Raw genomic sequence first — 19,211 nt, 5'->3', positions numbered from 1 at the left:
ACCACATTTCTATAACCAAGACTAAGCACCTTTGGCAGTTACCACCACTGCACGGCTTTCCCTTGGAACTCTTGGCTTTGGTATGGAGTTCATGCTTTGAATATTGCTTTTCATATCAGATTCAGGGTGAGACCTGGGTTGTGAATAATAATAATAATAATAAACAACTTTCATTGAGTGTTTTATAACAACAATAACTACCATTTGTTGAGCATTTACCATGTAACAGGCACAGTTTTAAGCACTTTTACGTATAGTATTTCATTTAATTCTCACAACAACTTAATGAGAATACTATTTTTGCCCACATTTTAGAAATGAAGAAACTGAGCCACATGGAGTGTAAAATAACTTGCCAAAGGTTACAGAGATGGTAAATAGTGAACTTATATAAAGTGAGATAGGTTAAATTAACAATCCACGCTCTCTCTTAACCATTAGGGAGCATTCTCTACTACATGCTGCCACTGACTAATTGGGAAGCTTCAAGCAAGTCAATTTCTCACCATTAATTTCTACCATCTCTTCCATGTTTGTAAAATGTCCATAGTAGTAAAAATTTAATTAGTGTTTAGAGATCTAAAAGGATGTCCATGTTATATTAAGTGAAAACTCAAGTAACAGAATAATAGGTATAGTATGACTTCATTTTAAAGATATAACAGTCATCCCTCACTATATCATGGTTCTCTTACTGCAGCTTCACAGTATCATGGGTTTTTCAAAATATATATATTTAATTCTGTATCACGGAGTTTTCACTATATCATGGGATTTTGCAGTATATAGGTATTTATATAATATTTATGACTTTAATTATTTTTGCCAAAAAAATTTAAAACAATATAAAAATATAAAATGTTAATTCAAACATATTAAAAGAATTTAAATCAAAACAAAATACAATATGTATTTCATCAGGGGATGAGTACCTTACTGTACACAATGGAAATGCAGTACACCACTACTGCTTGTGCAAGTTTGCCAACATGAGATTGTACACGGCACACTATTGGCTGATGGAATGGAAGGCGACCAACCACAGCACTGTGTTCTGTATCCTGGGTGCTGATTGGCTCGGTGATCTAGCATCGTCTGTTTGCTCTCACGCACTGAGCCCACAGTTCAGCATCTCTCCTTGTCCACTTCACATTGACATCTGATCTCTGAGCACAGTGTTGCTCTGTGGTGCTGTGTTTTTGTGAAATTTTCGTAAAAGTTTTAATTTATTTCAAGTCCTACGATGCCACCCAAATGTTCTGTGCCTTCTAAGGCTTCTGGCAGTGAAACCAAGTGCCAGAGGAATATGCTTACCATCAAAGAAAAGGTAGAACTTCTCGACATGTTAAAGGAAGGCAAAAGCTACGTGGCTGTAGGCCGCCATTATGGGATCAACGAATCTACTGTTTGCTACATACAGAGAGATGAGAAGAATATTAGGTCTACGGCAACAATGACTTTTAACAAGACTGCAAAGAGGGTGGTCACTTCCCACAATAAGGCCATTGTGAGGATGGAGTCTCCATTGGCCCTGTGGGTAAATGACTGCAGGAAGAAGAATATCTCACTGGATACCAACACCATCTGGACAAAGGCCAAGAACTTTATGCTAGTTTTGCAGAAAGCACTGACGTTCACAACGGTGACGAGGATGAAGAAGAGGACAATGACGCAGAAGCAAGACCATTGGGTGCTTCTCCCAACAGACCAACCCCATTCAAGAGCATTTCTCTACATGGAGAAGCTGCCTCTACAGATAAAAAGCAGCGCCAGCAACTCCCCATAACTATGTTCATCACTCGGCCAAAGAGATCAGTTACGCCTACGCCTTTAGAGGAAACAGAAGTTCCGGCCCAGGGTGAAGATACTGCACCACCTGATGAAGCACCTGATGAAGTGGTGCCTTCAGAAGAGCGGTACTGCTCTTCTTGGCTGTGCAGTGCATTCACCTCATTGTCATCACCTTCATCGCCATCAGTACTGCACAGCTACAGAATTCATGATCTTCATCATTCAAGTTGTAGTATACTTCACTGGTGAGTACCCATATAGAGTTTCATATGTTGTTAAAATTACGTAGGTTTAAGAGTGTAGAGAGTGTTTAAGAGCATATGAAGTGTTTATAAGAGTGTGTGATAAGGTTAATAAGAGAGTGGGAAAAGTTTATAGGAGTGTGGGAAGGGCTTATAAAGCCTTAAAATATATATAAATAATAGAAAAATATAATGCTGCTACTTCTTGGACTTTCACCTATGGAGGAGGTCTCTGAAATGTAACTCCTGCAACAGCTGAGGCATCACTGTATACCATAACCATAACACTGGTACCTTCAATTTAAAGAGGCAACAGGCAGGTTACTGTATGATTGGATTTATTTTACTCATGTAATTTTTTTTATTTTAAGTGTATTTTATTGATTATGCTATTACAATTACCCCATTTTTTTCCTCCCTTTTATTCCCCCCTACTCTGCATCCCCCCTGCCACCAGCAATCCCCCACCTTAGTTAATGCCCATGGGTCATACATATAAGTTCTTTGGCTTCACCATTTCCTATACTATTTATTCTTAACCTCCCCTTGTCTATTTTATACCTACCATTTATGCTACTTATTCCCTATGCCTTTCCCCCCGTTCTCCCCCTCTCTCCCCACTGATAACCCTCCATGTGATCTCCATTTCTGTGATTTTGTTTCTGTTCTAGTTGTTTGCTTAGTTTGTTTTTGTTTCTATTTTTAGGTTCAGTTGTTGATAGCTGTGAGTTTGTTGTCATTTTACTGTTCATATTTTTTACCATCTTCTTTTTCTTAGACAAGTCTCTTTAACTTTTCATATAATAGCAGCTTGGTGATGATAAACTCCTTTAACTTGACCTTATCTGGGAAGCACTTTATCTGCCCTTCCATTTGAAATGAAAGCTTTGCTGGATAGCGTAATCTTGAATGTAGGTCCTTGCTTTTCATGACTTTGAATACTTCTTTGCAGCCCCTTCTTGCCTGCAAGGTTTCTTTTGAGAAATCAGCTGACAGTCTGATGGGAACTCCTCTGTAGGTAACTGTCTCCTTTCCTCTTGCTGCTTTTAAGATTCTCTGCTTATCTTTAATCTTGGGTAATGTAATTATAATGTGCCTTGGTATGTGCTTGCTTGGGTCCAACTTCTTTGGGGGTCTCTGGGCTTCCTGGACTTTCTGGAAGTTTATTTCCTTTGCCAGATTAGGAAAGTCCCCCTTCATTATTTTTTCAAATAAGTTTTCAATTTCTGGCTCTTCCTCTTCTCCTTCTGGAACTCCTATGACTCAAATGTTAGAATATTTAAAGTTGTCCCAGAGGTTCCTAAGTCTCTCCTAATTTTTTTTTGTTTCTTCATTCTGTTCTGGTTGAATATTTATTTCTTCCTTCTGCTCCCAATTGTTGATTTGAGTCCCAGTTTCCTTCCCATCACTCTTAGTTCCCTGTACATTTTCTTTTATTTTACTTTGCTTAGCCTTTACTTCTTTCTCTATTTTGCAACCATACACAACCATTTCTATGAGCATTCTGATTACCAGTGTTTTGAACTCTGCATCTCATAGGTTGGCTATCTCTCCATTGATTAGTTCTATTTTTGGAGCTTTGATCTGTTCTTTGATTTGGGCCACATTTTTTTTCTCTGCATGCCTGGTACATAGTAAGAAGCAGAACCTTAGGTATTTGCCCGGGCAGGGCAACCCACTGTCACTACGTTGTGAAGCTGTATGTGGGTAGGGGTCAGAGAGGGAACAATGCCGACTGCTGGGCTCTTGGCTGGCTTTCAATCACTTTCCCCACTACCCACAAGCAAATTGGGCCCTTTTGGTGCAGACTCCTGGGTGGGTGGGTGGGTTTGTGTACATTCTATGACCCTGTGGGTCTCTCCAAAGAAGTCTCCTGTGAGGCTGGGAGTTTTTCCTGCCGCCACAACCCCCACAAGTTTTTACAGTCAGAGGTTTTGAGGCTTTATTTCTCTGCGTTGGAACCCTGGGCTGTGTGGTCTGTCCCATTCTCCAGTTGTTTCTCCTGGTATATCCACAAATGTGGGACCACTGCCTTGCCTCGAGTCCTCTCCGCCTTGGCTGCCTGTCTCCGCCTCTCCTACCAGTCTAGATGAATGTTTCTTCTTTAACTCCTTGGTTGTCAAACTTCCATACAGTTTGATTTTCTGGCAGTCCTGGTTATTTGTGGTTTTTAAATTTGTTGTCATTCTTCTTTTGGTCGTGTGAGGAGGCACAGTGTATCTACCTACACTTCCATCTTCGTCGGAAGTCCTTACTTATGTAACTTTTTAAAAGAGTGATCAAAGTTACCAGATAAAAATATTTGTTCTATGCCAGGCTATTATGATTGGATCAAGTTGTAAGGCATAAGTAAGGTTCATGATAGAAAGAGGATGGTGAAGTAGTATGGCGTGTGAGAAATTTGTTCCAAGTCCTTGCTAAATCTCTTTTACCAGTTGAGGAATCATATTGGTGAATTCTATCCAGCCAATCCAGAATTAAAACCATTAAAGAAATCATAGGATTTAAGTCCTTAGTGTGCTGAAACAGCATTGGCTATTTGAAGAAAAGAAAAGGGGCAATAGCCTCATGCTGATCACAAGTTTCTCAAAACTATGTTAGTCAACACACAATAAATTAAAATGTATGAATTTTAATAAATCAAACATATGACTTCATTAGGAGGCATGAATTTCTTCTATGGGTTTCTAATTATAACGTACTCCAGCCCAGGATTTCAGAGATACTTACTGTCAGAGATACTCACTTTCAGAGATACTCTATAAGCATTATTTTGCTCTGCCAGATGTCAGCAACCTATAGCACCCATACATAAAACAGTTCATGCCTTTTTATTATAGCTGCATACCTCCATTCTAGCTATCTCTAAGTGGCTATCAAGAGAATTGGTGGTCAGACTAGTAATGTGCCTGGTCTCATCTCTACAGGCTGACACATGGTATTCTGTCCTCTTCTCTCTAGTAAGTTGGTAAGATCTACATCCACAAGCTCATTAAATCAGACCATAGTTAGGTTTCTGCCTACATATCCTACTCCTAATTGATCTAACAGACCACAAAAAAGGGAATGAAACACATCTTTCAGACAAAACTGACTGCTAAGTTAGTAGTTCCCAGAATTCCTCAGCAGACTAAATAATACTGTCTACTCAACCATCTTCCCTTAGGTATTCCAAAGTCTCCATATTGGGGACACTGTCTAGTTGTCACATCAATTTTCAGCTCTAAGGATTTATTTTGACCCATTTAGACTGGGTCTCTGCTTAAGCAGAATATGCACTAGAAGTATATATTGTGTTGTGAGAGAAATGTAAAATGGAGCTAAAACCTATGACTACCTCAAATCTCAAAACCCCAGTATTCCTTTCTCTCATAGAAAGTATATTTTAACTATTTTCAGTCACTTATGTTTAATGTGAAGGAGTCAAATTATCACTTGAGAGCTTGTTTTGAAAAGGAGTATGAGGATACAAGGCATACTCAAGAAAGGCAGAACAAAAACCAGGTACTGGACAGGCTATAGAGGCAGGGATAGGGGTAGGTTTGACCTGTTTACTTCCCAGTTTTGCCCACAGTATGCATGTCCCCCTGTGTTATCTAGATTCATGGTATTAAACAATAAGAAATGCATTCCCAAGCGGCTGCCTCTATACCAAGGAAAGCCCTAGGACTGATCCTTCTAAGGAATGCAGATGCTACTGACACTGTTCATCAAATGTCTGTTCCTCCCGCTCACACAAAGGGGCTCTCCAAGGTAGAAAGAAATAATTAGTCAAGCTGTGGTGAATAAAAAATAGATAACCCAAAGATGGAGCAGCTCAAAAGCCTCCACATCTACATTCTGATAGAATACTCAAAGTGCAAGTGCAACTGTCCTGTAATTTCAGATGTTCTCAGGTAAGGCTGTTTCCTAAACAAAATTGGCAGACAAATCAAGTCCTCCAAATCTATTGTTCTTTTGCTTACCTGACAGGAGCTGATTCTTTGTCCAACCACTCCTGGAGGCTGTGGAGTCCGCCTCCAGGATGCTACTGCTGTAAGACTTTGGGATGTGACGCCAGGAAGGTGCTAACACAGCTGATCTCTTAGCACTTGGATCCCTTCAAAAGAGAAACCAGAATCTAGTGAAAGCAGCAGAAGGTGATAACTAGCAACATTCCTAGGACAAATTCCCTCAAAACACCAACAAAGCATTGAATTAATACAATGAAAGTATCTGCTAAACTACTTTAGACAAACTGAAATACCCACTCATTACCCCATCTTATCTCACCTCAATCCACTTTGTACATCTAGTGCAGTGTCTGGCACAAAATTTATTTAATGAATATGGATTGATTTCCTCTTTCTTATACCTTTCTAGCATCTTCTAATGTATAAAACTAAACAGGGTCAAGTGGCCAGGGAAGAGCAATGTTAAAGTATGAGGATGTGGTTATCACCCTGTAGAAGAGGCAATCACTCCTTCCAAAGTAGCTGTACTGTCAGGAAACTTGCCTCTGTGGCAACTCAGTAAAAACAATACATGAAGATCTGAAATTTTTAAGCAAACTGGGCCCTATGAACAGGGTGCAATGAGGACTATTAAACTGTCATTGTTATCTTATGACATTATGAATATCATTGGCTTCATAAAACACAGGGTGCCCAGTGACCTGAAAAAAAAAAAACCTATCCTAAAAATGAAAGGCAAGAATAAATAACAATTGGACTTTGTCTCTGATCTTAGGACTACATAAGTTTTGATTCATTAATTTATTCTTTTATTAAAAGTTATTTACTAAATAATTATTTCATATATAATACTTTTAAAGTTGCCTCTCCTTTCTCAAATGCCTTTGCTGTTTCTCCCAGCAGAGGGAGCTGTTGCCATAGAAAGTTGCTAGAGCAAACCGCCCATAAGACGGTACTAAAGTGCCCCTCTCCACTGTCTGAATTGATAAGGCTCTTGGTGGCTCACGCTGCTGCTAGGGACAATGCCGATATTCAAAGTCCAAACAATACCTGCAGACACTCGAGCTCTCAGGCAGGGCTGCATCCAGGCTGACAGGGCTGCTGCTGTTCCTTTCACTGCTCTCATAGCCAGATTCCATTCGCTGGATGAGGCGAGGGTGCTGCTCTAAAACGTGAGAGCCTGGCCTTGCTGGGACCCAAGGCTTGTATTGAGGGGTTGGCCCACCAGTTTTAAAGTCATAAGCAGGTGGCTTGCTTAGTTCATCTGGTGTAAGTTCTTTAGCTATCCCAGTCAAAGGACAAATATGAAAAGGGAAGTAGGTTTAGCATCTGCCTCAAATCAAGACATAACTAATACCTCCCTCCAGCTATTCCTTTACTGAACTTTTATCCCCAAAAGACCCAACACTGGGGTAAAAATGAACCTTGTCAAATCTACAAAAAACCCCAAGTTTTTAAAATACATAAATCATCTTTATTCTGAAGCCCGATGCTTCCCTAATTATGTTCTCACCTGAGTCCTCAGAAAATGGGCTTAGCTGCGTATAGCCACAGTGCTTCCTTTTGTCCTTACTAAAGATACTGTCAATATTCAGAGATTCCCGTTTGGGTCTCCATGTTGGACGATACTTGGAAGAACTGGATTTTGACTCACTGCTAGTGCTCTCTATTTCCCAATCACGAGGCTGTAAAGGTAGGTTTCTAGGAGGTCTTTTGTCCACCTGGTCTCCTCCTTTTCCCACAAAAGGAGATCCTAGGTTGGTCTGAGAAGCCAGGGATGGTCTGCTGTGGATCATATTACTAACTGTCTCTTTAAAATCTCTTAGTCTGTTGGTACTGCTGGATGGTTTAGAGGTGTTCCTAGGAGCCTGCTTCTCTTTCAGTGTTTCTCCTAAAAACCAAAGAATGAAACAAATATAAATGTTTAAAGTACTTGTGGATACCCAGATCCCAAAGCTGAGAAAGCAAGGAAAGCTCTCTGAGCAGAAAATAGAAGCCACAGTCTGAAGTGTGACAAGTCTGATAAAGTGAATTAGAAAGAGAAGTAATGCAGAGTGGCTTGCCTTCACTGTGGTACCCTGAGGCCTGTGGCTCATCGCCTTTCCTCCTAACCCGGCCAGAGCTTCTCTTGCGCTCTATCAGAGACCCTTTCTTGGATGTCAGTTTCTGATTACATTCACTATCAGTCAGGTGTCCTAAAAGAACAAGGAAATGGGGGTAAGCTGGTATCTGAGACTGACCTCCATCCTCTTGAGAAGCTACTCTCCCTTTGGGATTCATGGCAGTGGCACACATTTAGTGCGCCCGTGGATCGAGAGCTGCGGGGATTACAGCTACCAGATTTAAATATGGCAGGAATCTCTTAATAGATAAATACAAAGAAGCTCAAGTAGTTAATGGGAGCTTCCAAATTTACAGTGTTTCCTGAGCAATTACCAGTCTCAATCCCTACCCCTAATTTTTTCCAGTAATCTTAAGAACACATTACTTGATACTTTTTAAAAGGTAAAAGTTTTAAAGACTGTATAAAAATGTCATGTACCAATGTATTTTCACGCTTATAAATAGAAGACAAAGCTTTCCTTTTGTTTAGTTATCAACACATACCAAGTAAAGCCTAATTTTTGTTACATCTGGTATTATCTCTGGTGTCCCAGTCCCTGCTCACAAGAGCTCTGATGGTGTATGGCTTTAAGACCCAGTTCTAAACCTTTCTTAAGTGTGAATCACTTAAAAGAACATCTGAACTTTGAATAATTCTCATTCCTATCCCCAACCATGTTTCACCAAATGATTATACTTCATAGTTCCTCAATACAAATTGCTGGGAAACCCAGAAGATCTGGGCTTTTTATATAACTTGCCTTCCTTCATGCCCAGTGTATACAAATATATGAGTATGATTTGACAACAGCAAAGGTCAGATTCCAAAAGCTATAATCATCTAAGATGCTGGGGGCCAGAAGTGAATTAAGCAACTGAATTAAGTTGAAAGGCAGGCTTAGTGAAAATCCCCTAGGTTCTCAAATGCATTAAGAGTTAACAAAAATTTGGTTTCAGCCCTGACTAGTATGGCCCAGTGGATTGAGTGCTGCTGGACTGCAAAGTAGAAGGTCCCTGGTTCGATTCCCAATCAGGACACATGCCTGGGTTGCAAGCCAGGTTCCCCAGTGTGGAGAGCGCGAGAGGCAACCACACATTGATGTTTCTCTCCCTCTCTTTCTCCCTCCCTTCCCCTCTGTCTAAAAATAAATAAATAAAATCTTAGGGAAAAAGAAATTTAAAAATTTTTGTTTCATATGTTAGCATATGAAAATCCTTTTGCATATTCAGGTACCAGCAATATAGTGATATGGCTACATTTACTGATGCAATCTTTTATTGCTTTTTCTGATCCTTTGCTACCTCTGGACCCATAAGAGAGATTTAAGAAAGGAGGAAATAACTTGGAGCTACTGGAAGTACAAATGCTAAACTAATGGAGACATGCTCCCCTACCCCCAGCCATTCACAAACCTTTAATATAAACTTGAATATCCTGGAACATATGCTTTATTTATCCTGTGACTTATCTTCTCCCTAGTTCACAGTTTTAGAAATATGGTTTTAAAAATATCACACTTTGCAGTAGTAATTTATGCAATAGTCATCAAAAGTAATCCAATGTGAATCTGACCAAACCTCTAGATCCAACCACCAACTTATAACAACTACAGAGCACAGAGAAATGTGCTAAAGTTTACCACAGGAACACAATCAACAAAATTTAGAGTGTGGGAATCTACAGGACAAATTACCTAGTTCTTCAACAATAAATTGCAAGGAAAAAATAAGAGAAACCTATAAATCAAAAGAAACACAAAAGACTTAACCCATTGCAATATGTAGCCCTCATTTTGATTCTGAGTCAAACAAACAAACCATTAAAAAGTTATGACATTTATAAGAAAATTGGATATTTAAACACTCACTGGTTATTTAGTGGTTTAAAGGAGCTACTGTTAATATTTTTAAGTGTGATAATGGTATGTTTAAAATGATTTCTTATATTTTAGATATACATACTAAACATTTATGAAAAAGGTGACATGTCTGGGATTTGAATAATCCAGAATATTCAGAATAATCCAGAAGTAGGGGAGGTGGGTAGAGGCACGGATGAAACTAGATTGGCTATGAGTTATAATTGTTGAAACTAGGTGATGGGTACACAGATGGGCAGTATGCTATTCTGTATATGTCTGCATACATTTGAACTTCTCTATTTTAAAAAGGGGCCATGCACAGAATATAAGCCACCATGAACTCACTAATTCCCAAGTTCTACCCCTTGGGGGATAATTTTCATCTGAGCAGTCATTTGTTCACTGTTCTTCCTTTTATTCCCTATATTGATTTTTTCCACTGACATGGGCACATTCTGAGTAGACTAACAAAAAAATTTAAGAATGTTCTCTGCATGGAACTCACAATAACAAACAGGCAAGCTTTCATTCTTATGTGTCTCTGTCCTTCAGGAAGCCTAGCAAGGTGATAAGCAGGTGTCCCCTTCCCATAATATGCCCCTTCTCTCAAAGCCCTTAATTTGGGACAAAGCCTGGCATGAGAACGTCATGAGGTACAAGACCACAAGAGTTCAATGGAGCACTATGAGAAGGACAGGACTGGGATTAAAAGCACAGCAGAAGAAAAACAGATTAGATTTTAGAATAAACTATCACATCAATAATCGCATCACAGCCCTAGCTGGTGTGGCTCAGTGGATTGAGTGCCAGCCCACAAACCAAAGGGTCGCTGGTTCAATTCCCAGTCAGGGCACATGCCTGGGTTGTTAGCCAAGTCCCCAGTAGGGGGCGCGTGAGAGGCAACCACACATTGATGTTTCTCTCCCTCTCTTTCTCTCTCCTTTCCCCTCTCTCTAAAAATAAATAAATAAAACCTTTAAAAAAGAATCACATAACAATTGCCCTTACCAGTACACTGCTGTTGACAGGAATATTTGCAATGGAACATCACTGTTCATTCAGAATTGTGTTGCTTATTTTGATCCCACTCAATTACTAGAGCTCTATTCCTTCCTGTCTTTGCATGACAAACATTTCTGACTTGTCCCAACCAATTTCTTTTTCTTGGAAACCCTTTCTGCAGGAACAAGCAGGATCCACTGCATGAGTCCCTACCTGTGTCCCGACTGCTCTGAGACGTGGAATCATTCTCCACATTATAGATGACTGTCCCCTGAGAATCAGAAGAGAAGTGACTGACCACAGATTCATGGTGGGAGTGTTTGTAGGGACAGCTCTCCGTTGAGGAATCTGTTCGAGTATCACTTGAGATGGAGGGTTCCCTCCCTGAGGGAAGGAGGAGACACATATACAAAAGTGAGGAAAGAGAGAAAGACAGTGAGAGAGAGGGGCAAAGAGCTGGATGGCAACAAAGGTCCATAAAGCAAGAAATTCCTAGATGGAACAGTGAAAAGGATATACCAGAGCCATTCTTCCCAACACCCAACTTCCAGATAACCCAGACACACAAACAATTCTTCCCATTCCTGCCCCTACCTTGCTGAAGCCCTCACTTTGCCTGCCACTGTGAAAAATTGTGGGGCTTTTAGAAAACCTATGGGGGGAAAAGTGGAAGAAAGGAAAAAGTTGTGAAAAATAAGATCTACTTAGATAGAGTACCAGGCCGACCTGGCATATATAACCCCTATCCCATAATTTTTCTCCTCTACTGCCAGAAATGTCACTTTAAAAAATTGATTGACATTATAAGCATTTTTAGTATCTTTGAGAAATTATGGGGCTGTTATTTATACTTTAGTGTGAATTGGTTAAATCAGAATACTTTCCTCTTGCTGATGGTGACCGGAGGGGAGAGAAGAGGGAATTTAAGGGGACAGTGGGAAGGGTTTACAGGAACAAACTTAAAGGACACATGGTCATAGACTAAGGGGAGGGTGGTAATGGGAGGGAAGTGGGGAGGGTGGGAGGGGGGACTGGATTGGGAGTAAAAAGGAGAAAACTGTATTTGAACAATGATTAAAAAAAAATAATAATAAATAAATAAATAAATAAATATTTAAAAAAAAAGAATACTTTCCTCTTAACACCTAGCTAAGATAAGTGGTGACAGTGGGTGTGTGATTGAAGACAGAAGTAGAGCTGGTCTGGTTGAGGTTACACAGCTGGGAAGAATACCAGTTATCAAGCAGGAGAGAGATACAAAAGAAAGGGGAAAAGATTCCAAAGACAAGTGTCTGCTCTTTCAAAATTATACTTAGGGCCAGCCCTAGAAATAGAAGTGGGAAAGAACATTTCTTTTTCCTCCTTTTCAGAAGTCAAGCCAAAATCATTAGGGTTATATTTCTAATATACAGGGTCCAGCACAAATAATACCCCCTTTCATTACAAAATCTTTTATTACATAATCATCAGCATGTAATTCTGTAACATAACAATATCACACTCAAGCTCACCACATGACATTTTAGGTGAAATGTTCCAATTAAAACTATAAATTATTATACTCACATTATTACCCTACCAACCACACTCAAACTGGAATTACTTCTGCCAGACCCTGTATTATGAGCCTCTTGGGCTAACCTGAGACTTTAGCCATGAAGCTGCAACTTGTTTCTACAGGAAAACATAATTCACGTTCCAAACAACTGAATTAGAAGTAAACAACTGATTCATAAGCTGAAAATACCACTACTGCTTGTGGCATTTTAAAACAAAAATCTCTCATCCCTAACACTATGACTACCTTTGTAGTATTGTATCATTCCCTTGGTCTTAACAACTCACTGAAGTCACTGTTAAATTGCTAGTAGGAATCAGTCATCTGTCATCTTTACTAATTAAAAGGTTAAATGCTGAGGTTTCCCTCACAAATTTAATATCTCAGTCTATCAACATAATTTCCTTTGAATTTTTGAATTGGGAACACACTGAATATACGCAACACATTCTTGGAGGCTAAAGGACACAAAGCTGGAGAAAGCTGGGCTTCAGCACAAGTTGGCATTTCTTTCTTTTTTCTAATGGATCCTCTTTCTCCAAGCTAGGTGATATGGTAGGCTCCTGATCGAGAGTCCCAAAAGTCCAATGACCACACTGGAGAGGGGAAGGGGGAGGTAGGAGCTAGGCTGCTCACCAGAATCTTCACTATCGTAGCACATCCTGCTGTATGACTGGAATTCAACTTGGGGAGGCAGGTCCTGGGTGGACACTGGGGTACCCTGGGGGTCGGCATAAAGCAGCAGCAAAGGCTGGTAATGCCCCTTGATGCATTTGGTCACCACATCCTTCCATTTGGGCCCAATCTGAACCAAAAACAATCATAAAAACAGGACAATTATACTTCATATCTGCAGTTCAAAACATACCTTCCTGTTCTGTTTTTCTAAAGAAAATAAAAGATGAAAAGACAAGAATTAAATACAGAGACCATAAAAGAGATCTTATACCTACTTAATAAATTGTTAAATCTTTTTTTGTTAAATCCTTTTAGAAAGCTTATAACCCTGTAAAAGACAGGAATGATGAATAAAGTTACTTTTATTCTCATGAAACATCAGTTCAGTTGTGAAATATGAAGAAGGGTTCTCAAAGACGAGTATGCTATGTGAGGGGACTTGAGCTGCCATGGCCATCTTTTTTCTTTTCAAAGACATCATCAAATCAAAGTGTTTGCTTGAAACTTGCATTTCTATAACTTTCTCCTAAATATTAAGGTCACTTTTATGAAGCTAAAGAACAGGCAGAAACTCTCTCACAGACTGCCTTAGAATAAATGACATACCGAGTCAGAGTTCACACATGGCATGGCATAAAATGTCAAGCTGCTTAGAATAGACAGCTGGACCTCCCGACCTTAGCTTTGTGCCGGATTCAGTGTGCCTCCGCAGTGGAAAAGAGTGGCTGAATCGCCATGGAAATAACAATCCAGCCAAATCCCCAAACTCGCCCGCTCTTTAACTTGAACCAGTCACATTGTTAGATGGTGTACTGTTGGAGTCAGACAACTATCATAGTTGTTATTTTATAATAGATGTTCAGTAAATTTATAACTGGGTTATCACTATTTTAACTAAAACACATTTATATGCTTTTTATATAACCTTATACAATATCTTATAAGGCATGTATTCTTATTCAAATGAAAAGCCTAAAGCTTAAAGAATTTATATGCTGCCCAAAATGACAACTGCAAAAAAAAAGAGACGAAGAAGGGAATTAGAGAATCCGCAGACTCGCGGAAGGGGCTGCTCGCGGTCCATGCATTGGTGCAGAATGTGTAAGCATTCTAACTGCTAGCGTCTAGCTGCTAACCCAATCACACGAGTCTTTCTAACTCATGCAAATCACCTGAACTACTTTATCCGGACTCCGGTTTACATAGTACCATGATTCCAGATTTAAATATCATCATAGCCCTGTTTTCTCTGTACTATCTCAAAAACATGTTCAGGGAGCTAACAATCTGAGAATAATTTATAGCAGCCCAGAGACACAGTATTACCCACTAATGATTCCAAGACTTGGAATTCTGGGCTTTCTGCTAACTTTATGATCGAATTTAAGGCATTAGATTATTGTTGCTCAAATTAACCAATTAACATATTTAAAAAAATATTTTGTCAACTACAAATACAGAACTGCTCTGAATGCCATGTGAGAGCATTTAGAGAAAACAATATAAGACATATTCATCCTGTCCTCAAGGAAACTTGCCATCAATTAGGGAAGACAAGACTAATACTCTCATAAATCCAATAGATAGGCAGAGAGATATTAAAATTACAAAAATAAAACACTGAAGACAAACAATTATCCTTAGTTTTTTGTTGCAGTTACCAAATACTTTAAGAAGTGCTTGAATATTCCTACCTCCTTGACATGAGCATCATCAAAATACATCCATTTGCGGATCTTTGTTTGGAAAAAGAATGTAGAATAATGTTTGCCATAGTAACAGATCATTCCTACTAAGTACAGTTCAGACTGCTTGGCCCGGTCATCTGTCACTCTGAAAAACAGCTGTGGGGAAAGAAGAGAAAGGAAAGAACAGTGACATACTCAACCCTTTCACATCATCTGTGAGCAGACTCCATCATTTCTTAAGGCACTGACTTGGGTTTCTGCCCTTCAGTATAAGATTTTTTGCTAGTCCATATTAATCACCAGAAATGAACATAAAAAGGCAAAACATAGGGAAAAGCACAACAAAGAGTAGCCAGTAACTGGTAAGGTGGTGATGTTTCTTCCTAACTTTCCATAATATTTTTCTTGCTATCATAAGGAGTCAGGAAAAGTTGAAAAACCAAAACAAAACAAATCAAAAACACTCTTAAGTTTTAAAAGTTATTTATCAGCTGGCACCACAATATAAATTTCCTAATAAGACCCTCAGTGGAGGGTAAGAAAGTCTTTAGGAGAAGCAATACCCCCATGCTGGTCACCAGCATTTCAATTCCTAGATGTCTAATGCTGTGCTAGGGGCTAAGAGACAACAACAACAAAACACACTGTTGAAAGTGATTCTTGCCTTGAAGAACGGGTTTGGTTGAGAAAACGATCATAAAAATAAAACTAGAACAGTACAGAATATATAGGCTACAGAATTTTAGAAAAAGGAGATTTTGCTGTGCATAGCCTACTCACTTCAGAGATTCCTTGGGAAGAAGACCTAAAATAAGATCCCAAATGGTTCATTTAGTCTCAGTAGTGGCTTGATGATATTTAAAAACATCAACAAGGGATCTTCTTAGTCATATGATTACCTGAGGACAAAACTAATAGAAAGGAAGCCAAAGAGCTTCTGATTCTCCTCTTGAACTCAAGGAAAACCCTGGCTGTACCTACATTTGGGCATGGAGCTGGTAAGGTTAAGCCTCCAGGTCTGAAGTCTGTTTCCCTATTTTCCTAAATAGATTCAGAGAAAACCACTAACCCACTAAATTTTCTTCTAAGCTACTTCATTGCGTTCTCAGCAGACACTGGTTCCTCACTGGGAATTTCGTTTTATAGGACTCAAGTCACTAACTTTCACCTCCTTCACCTCCCAAAGCAGCTCTGGTCAGGACTTCTCACTTCTTTGACCTTACTCCCTCCCATGGTTGGATATACCTCCCTGTTTCACATGGGTATACACTAACAGTGAGTAAAGCACACAATAACTAAAAATTGCTTGATTTTTACCAGTCCCTAAGCTCTGCCTATCTGGTCTTTCAAGGCCAAGGTCCTCCCATTTCCTAAAAAAAGCCTTTGCTACCTACCCAAAGGAGGTATGTGGCAGTGCCCCTTATTCACAGGGGATACATTCCAAGACCCCCAGCATGTGTAAAACTGCATAGAGTACCGAACCCTATGTATACTACCTTTTTTCTTATACATACATATCTATGATCAAGTTTAATTTATAAATTAGGCACAGTAAGAGATTAACAACAACAATAATAAAATAGAACAATTATAACAATATACTGTAATAAAATTTATGTGAATGTTGTGCTTCTCTCTATCAAAATCTTACGGAACTGCACTTATTCTTCTTGTGATGACATGAAAGGATACAATGCCTGCATGATGAGATGAAGTGAAATGAATGACATAGGCTGCTGTGATTCAGCATTAGACTACATTAAGGGTTACTTTTACTTGAACATTAACACTGCAATACTGCAACAGTCAATCTGATAACTGAGAAGGCTACTAAGTGAACTAATAGGTGAGTGGCATATACAGTGTAGATACACTGGACAAAGGGAACAAATAGTGAAAACAGGGTGAAATTTCATCACACTACTGAGAACCATGTTTAAGTGATTTACGCAACTTAAAATTTACAAATTGTTTACTTTTGGTATTTTCCATTTAATATTTTCAGACCACAGATGACTGGGTAACCGAAACCACAAAAAGTGAAACCATGGGTAAGGAGGCACTACTATACACAAGTATATTTGTCCAGAACTCTATAGTTGTCATTTAGGATATAACTTTGTGTTCAGTGTTCATGCTCTTGAGGAAGAATAAGACACAATGACTCTAAGTCAGAGTTAAACCAACACTCACATCACCCAACTTAAGGCAGGTACCCAGGCTATGAATGACATCCTCTGCTAAGTCTGAGTGGTCCGAGTCCCATACCAGTCCAATTGTAATAATCTGTGGAGCATTCATCAATACACGGCGAATCCGAATCCTCTCTCCACAGTTGCTCTGAAATACATACATAAGGGTAGTTTGACATGTTTCCCACCAGCTCTGGCTCCATTCCACTAATCCCAGGGTTCCCCTCCCCACTCCAAACCCACCACTAACTTAACTCACCGGACAATTCCGGAGATCCCCCATGGTACTGGCATTCTGTAGCAGCTCACCAAACATGCTTGGTGAGGGTTTTTCTCGTCTTTCCAACATACAAATAGCCTGATTGCTTCAAGATGGGAAATAGATGGGGGATGATGGTGAGAGTTACAGTTAAATCAAATAAATCATTCATATAAAATTCTAACTCACATGTTTGACTTTCTTCCTCTGCCCACTTGTCCTGGCCAGCATCAGAGACCCACAAACATAGTAAGTGCGTCTGCCTGTCCCAAAATCTAAAGCTCATTGAATTCCCATGCTTCCTCCCACTTTGCTGGCCAGAACTGAGACTAAGAAAAAAGGAGGGATGGAAAAGAAGGAGAACACAAGTTATTTTAAAATTACAATTCTGAGTTCCTACAATGTAGTGTAGATTCAGCAATGAAGATATAAACTATTTGGATGCCCAGTTAAAACCCAATCAACTGAAGGAGTGACTAAGGGGAGAGAGAACCCTGTAAAACTCACCAAAGGGAAGTGGTAGAGATGTAATGCACCATCTGGATGAAAGGCAGTGGATCAGAAGTGGCGCCACAGCTGGTACACACACACTGGGCCCGGGGGAAAAACACAAAACCAAGCAGCCATGGTCATTAACTGTTTTGGCAACTATTTGACACTCCACATCCCAAGATAAATTGTTCTTAAACAAAATATCTAAGAAGTGATGGGGATAGAAACAAGGTTCACCTGCTCAAACAACGTCATTGCAAATTTCTGGTGGGAGATGCAGTGCTTGGCAGTACATATATCCTCTTTGGTTTCATCGGCAATGTGGAAGTGAATTCTCATCAGCAGGTTTTCCTAATAGGAAAGAACACACACAGTATACCAACAATACTTAACAAACAAATGTACAAATTGGTTAGCAGTTTACTCAGAGAAACAGCAATCTTCCTGGAAGACAGAAAGTGTTTTTTCTAACTCTTTAATTTGAAGTAATATAAATTCTTAGGAAGTTTCAAAATAATTGTATAGAAAGTCAATATACCTTTCACCCAATTTCCTCCAATGTTAACATCTTGTATAACTATAGTCAATGTCCAAACCAGGAAATGGACATGAATACAATCCAGAGTTTATTCAGGTTCCACCAGATTCACTCATTTGTGTTTATGCGTGGCTCCATACAATTTTATCACATGTATACGGTCATGTGACCACAACAATCAAGATGGAAAACTGTTCCATAACCACAAGGACCCCTCATATATCCTTTTACAGTCTCACATACCCCATTCCAACCCTGACTCCAGCAAACATGGATCTACTCCCTAATCTCTGTAATTTTGATATTTTTAGAATGCTATATAAATGGGATTATATAATGTATAACCTTTGGATATTGCATTTTTGACTCAGTATAATTCCCTTTAGATCCATTCTAAAGACTACATAAATCAAGAGTTTATTCCTTTTTATTCCTGTGTAGTATTCTACAGTATAGAAGTACCACAATTTGTAACACCATTTACCCATTAAAGGCATTTGGGTGGTTTCTAGTTTCAGGACTGTTATGAAAAAAACTTCCACGAATATTCATGTATAGGTTTTGGTATGAACATAAAATTTCATTTCTCTGAGATGCAGGTCCAGAAAGGCAACTGTTGAGTCATGTGGTGGTTTGCAGATTTCTTCTTCTAAGAAACTGACAAACTTTTCCAGAGTAACATTACCATTTTACATTCCCATCAGCAATCAGTGATCCAGTTTCTTAGGAGTAGCTCTGACTTTGGCCTACATTTTACCCTGTAATGGGATGTATATATCATTCTCTCAGTTTTTTATTAGATGCACAGCTTTCTGAAGGTTGATGGATAGAACCCAGAGTTCAGAGGAGGTAG

General features: G+C 39.3%; 1 protein-coding gene across 11 annotated transcripts in view; it reads right to left on the bottom strand.

The window, feature by feature from the left end:
- Positions 1–19,211, bottom strand: part of USP54 (ubiquitin specific peptidase 54) — a 151,388-nt gene that overhangs the window by 21,718 nt on the left and 110,459 nt on the right. For 9 of the 11 annotated variants that reach the window (XR_006786036.1, XM_045841962.1, XM_045841963.1 and 6 more), the window contains exons 5-15: positions 18,058–18,171; positions 17,836–17,918; positions 17,329–17,434; positions 17,071–17,217; positions 14,884–15,033; positions 13,148–13,316; positions 11,167–11,337; positions 8,050–8,181; positions 7,500–7,877; positions 7,037–7,268; positions 5,999–6,132 (exon numbers count right to left, since the gene is read on the bottom strand). Coding sequence is in view for 10 of the 11 variants with exons in the window: in XM_045841962.1 (XP_045697918.1) it covers positions 5,999–6,132; positions 7,037–7,268; positions 7,500–7,877; positions 8,050–8,181; positions 11,167–11,337; positions 13,148–13,316; positions 14,884–15,033; positions 17,071–17,217; positions 17,329–17,434; positions 17,836–17,918; positions 18,058–18,171 (1,816 nt within the window). In the remaining variant the exon portion in view is untranslated. The remainder of the gene's footprint in view (positions 1–5,998; positions 6,133–7,036; positions 7,269–7,499; positions 7,878–8,049; positions 8,182–11,166; positions 11,338–13,147; positions 13,317–14,883; positions 15,034–17,070; positions 17,218–17,328; positions 17,435–17,835; positions 17,919–18,057; positions 18,172–19,211) is intronic. The other 2 variants (XM_045841969.1, XM_045841968.1) reach the window with 1 other exon arrangement.

Source organism: Phyllostomus hastatus, unplaced genomic scaffold (assembly GCF_019186645.2).
Source record: "Phyllostomus hastatus isolate PE091 unplaced genomic scaffold, TTU_PhHast_1.1 phas_contig_38, whole genome shotgun sequence".
Classification (NCBI taxonomy): Eukaryota; Metazoa; Chordata; class Mammalia; order Chiroptera; family Phyllostomidae; genus Phyllostomus; species Phyllostomus hastatus.
The sequence above is the reverse complement of the archived record's forward strand: the minus strand, read 5'-3'. Positions and strand labels throughout refer to the sequence as shown.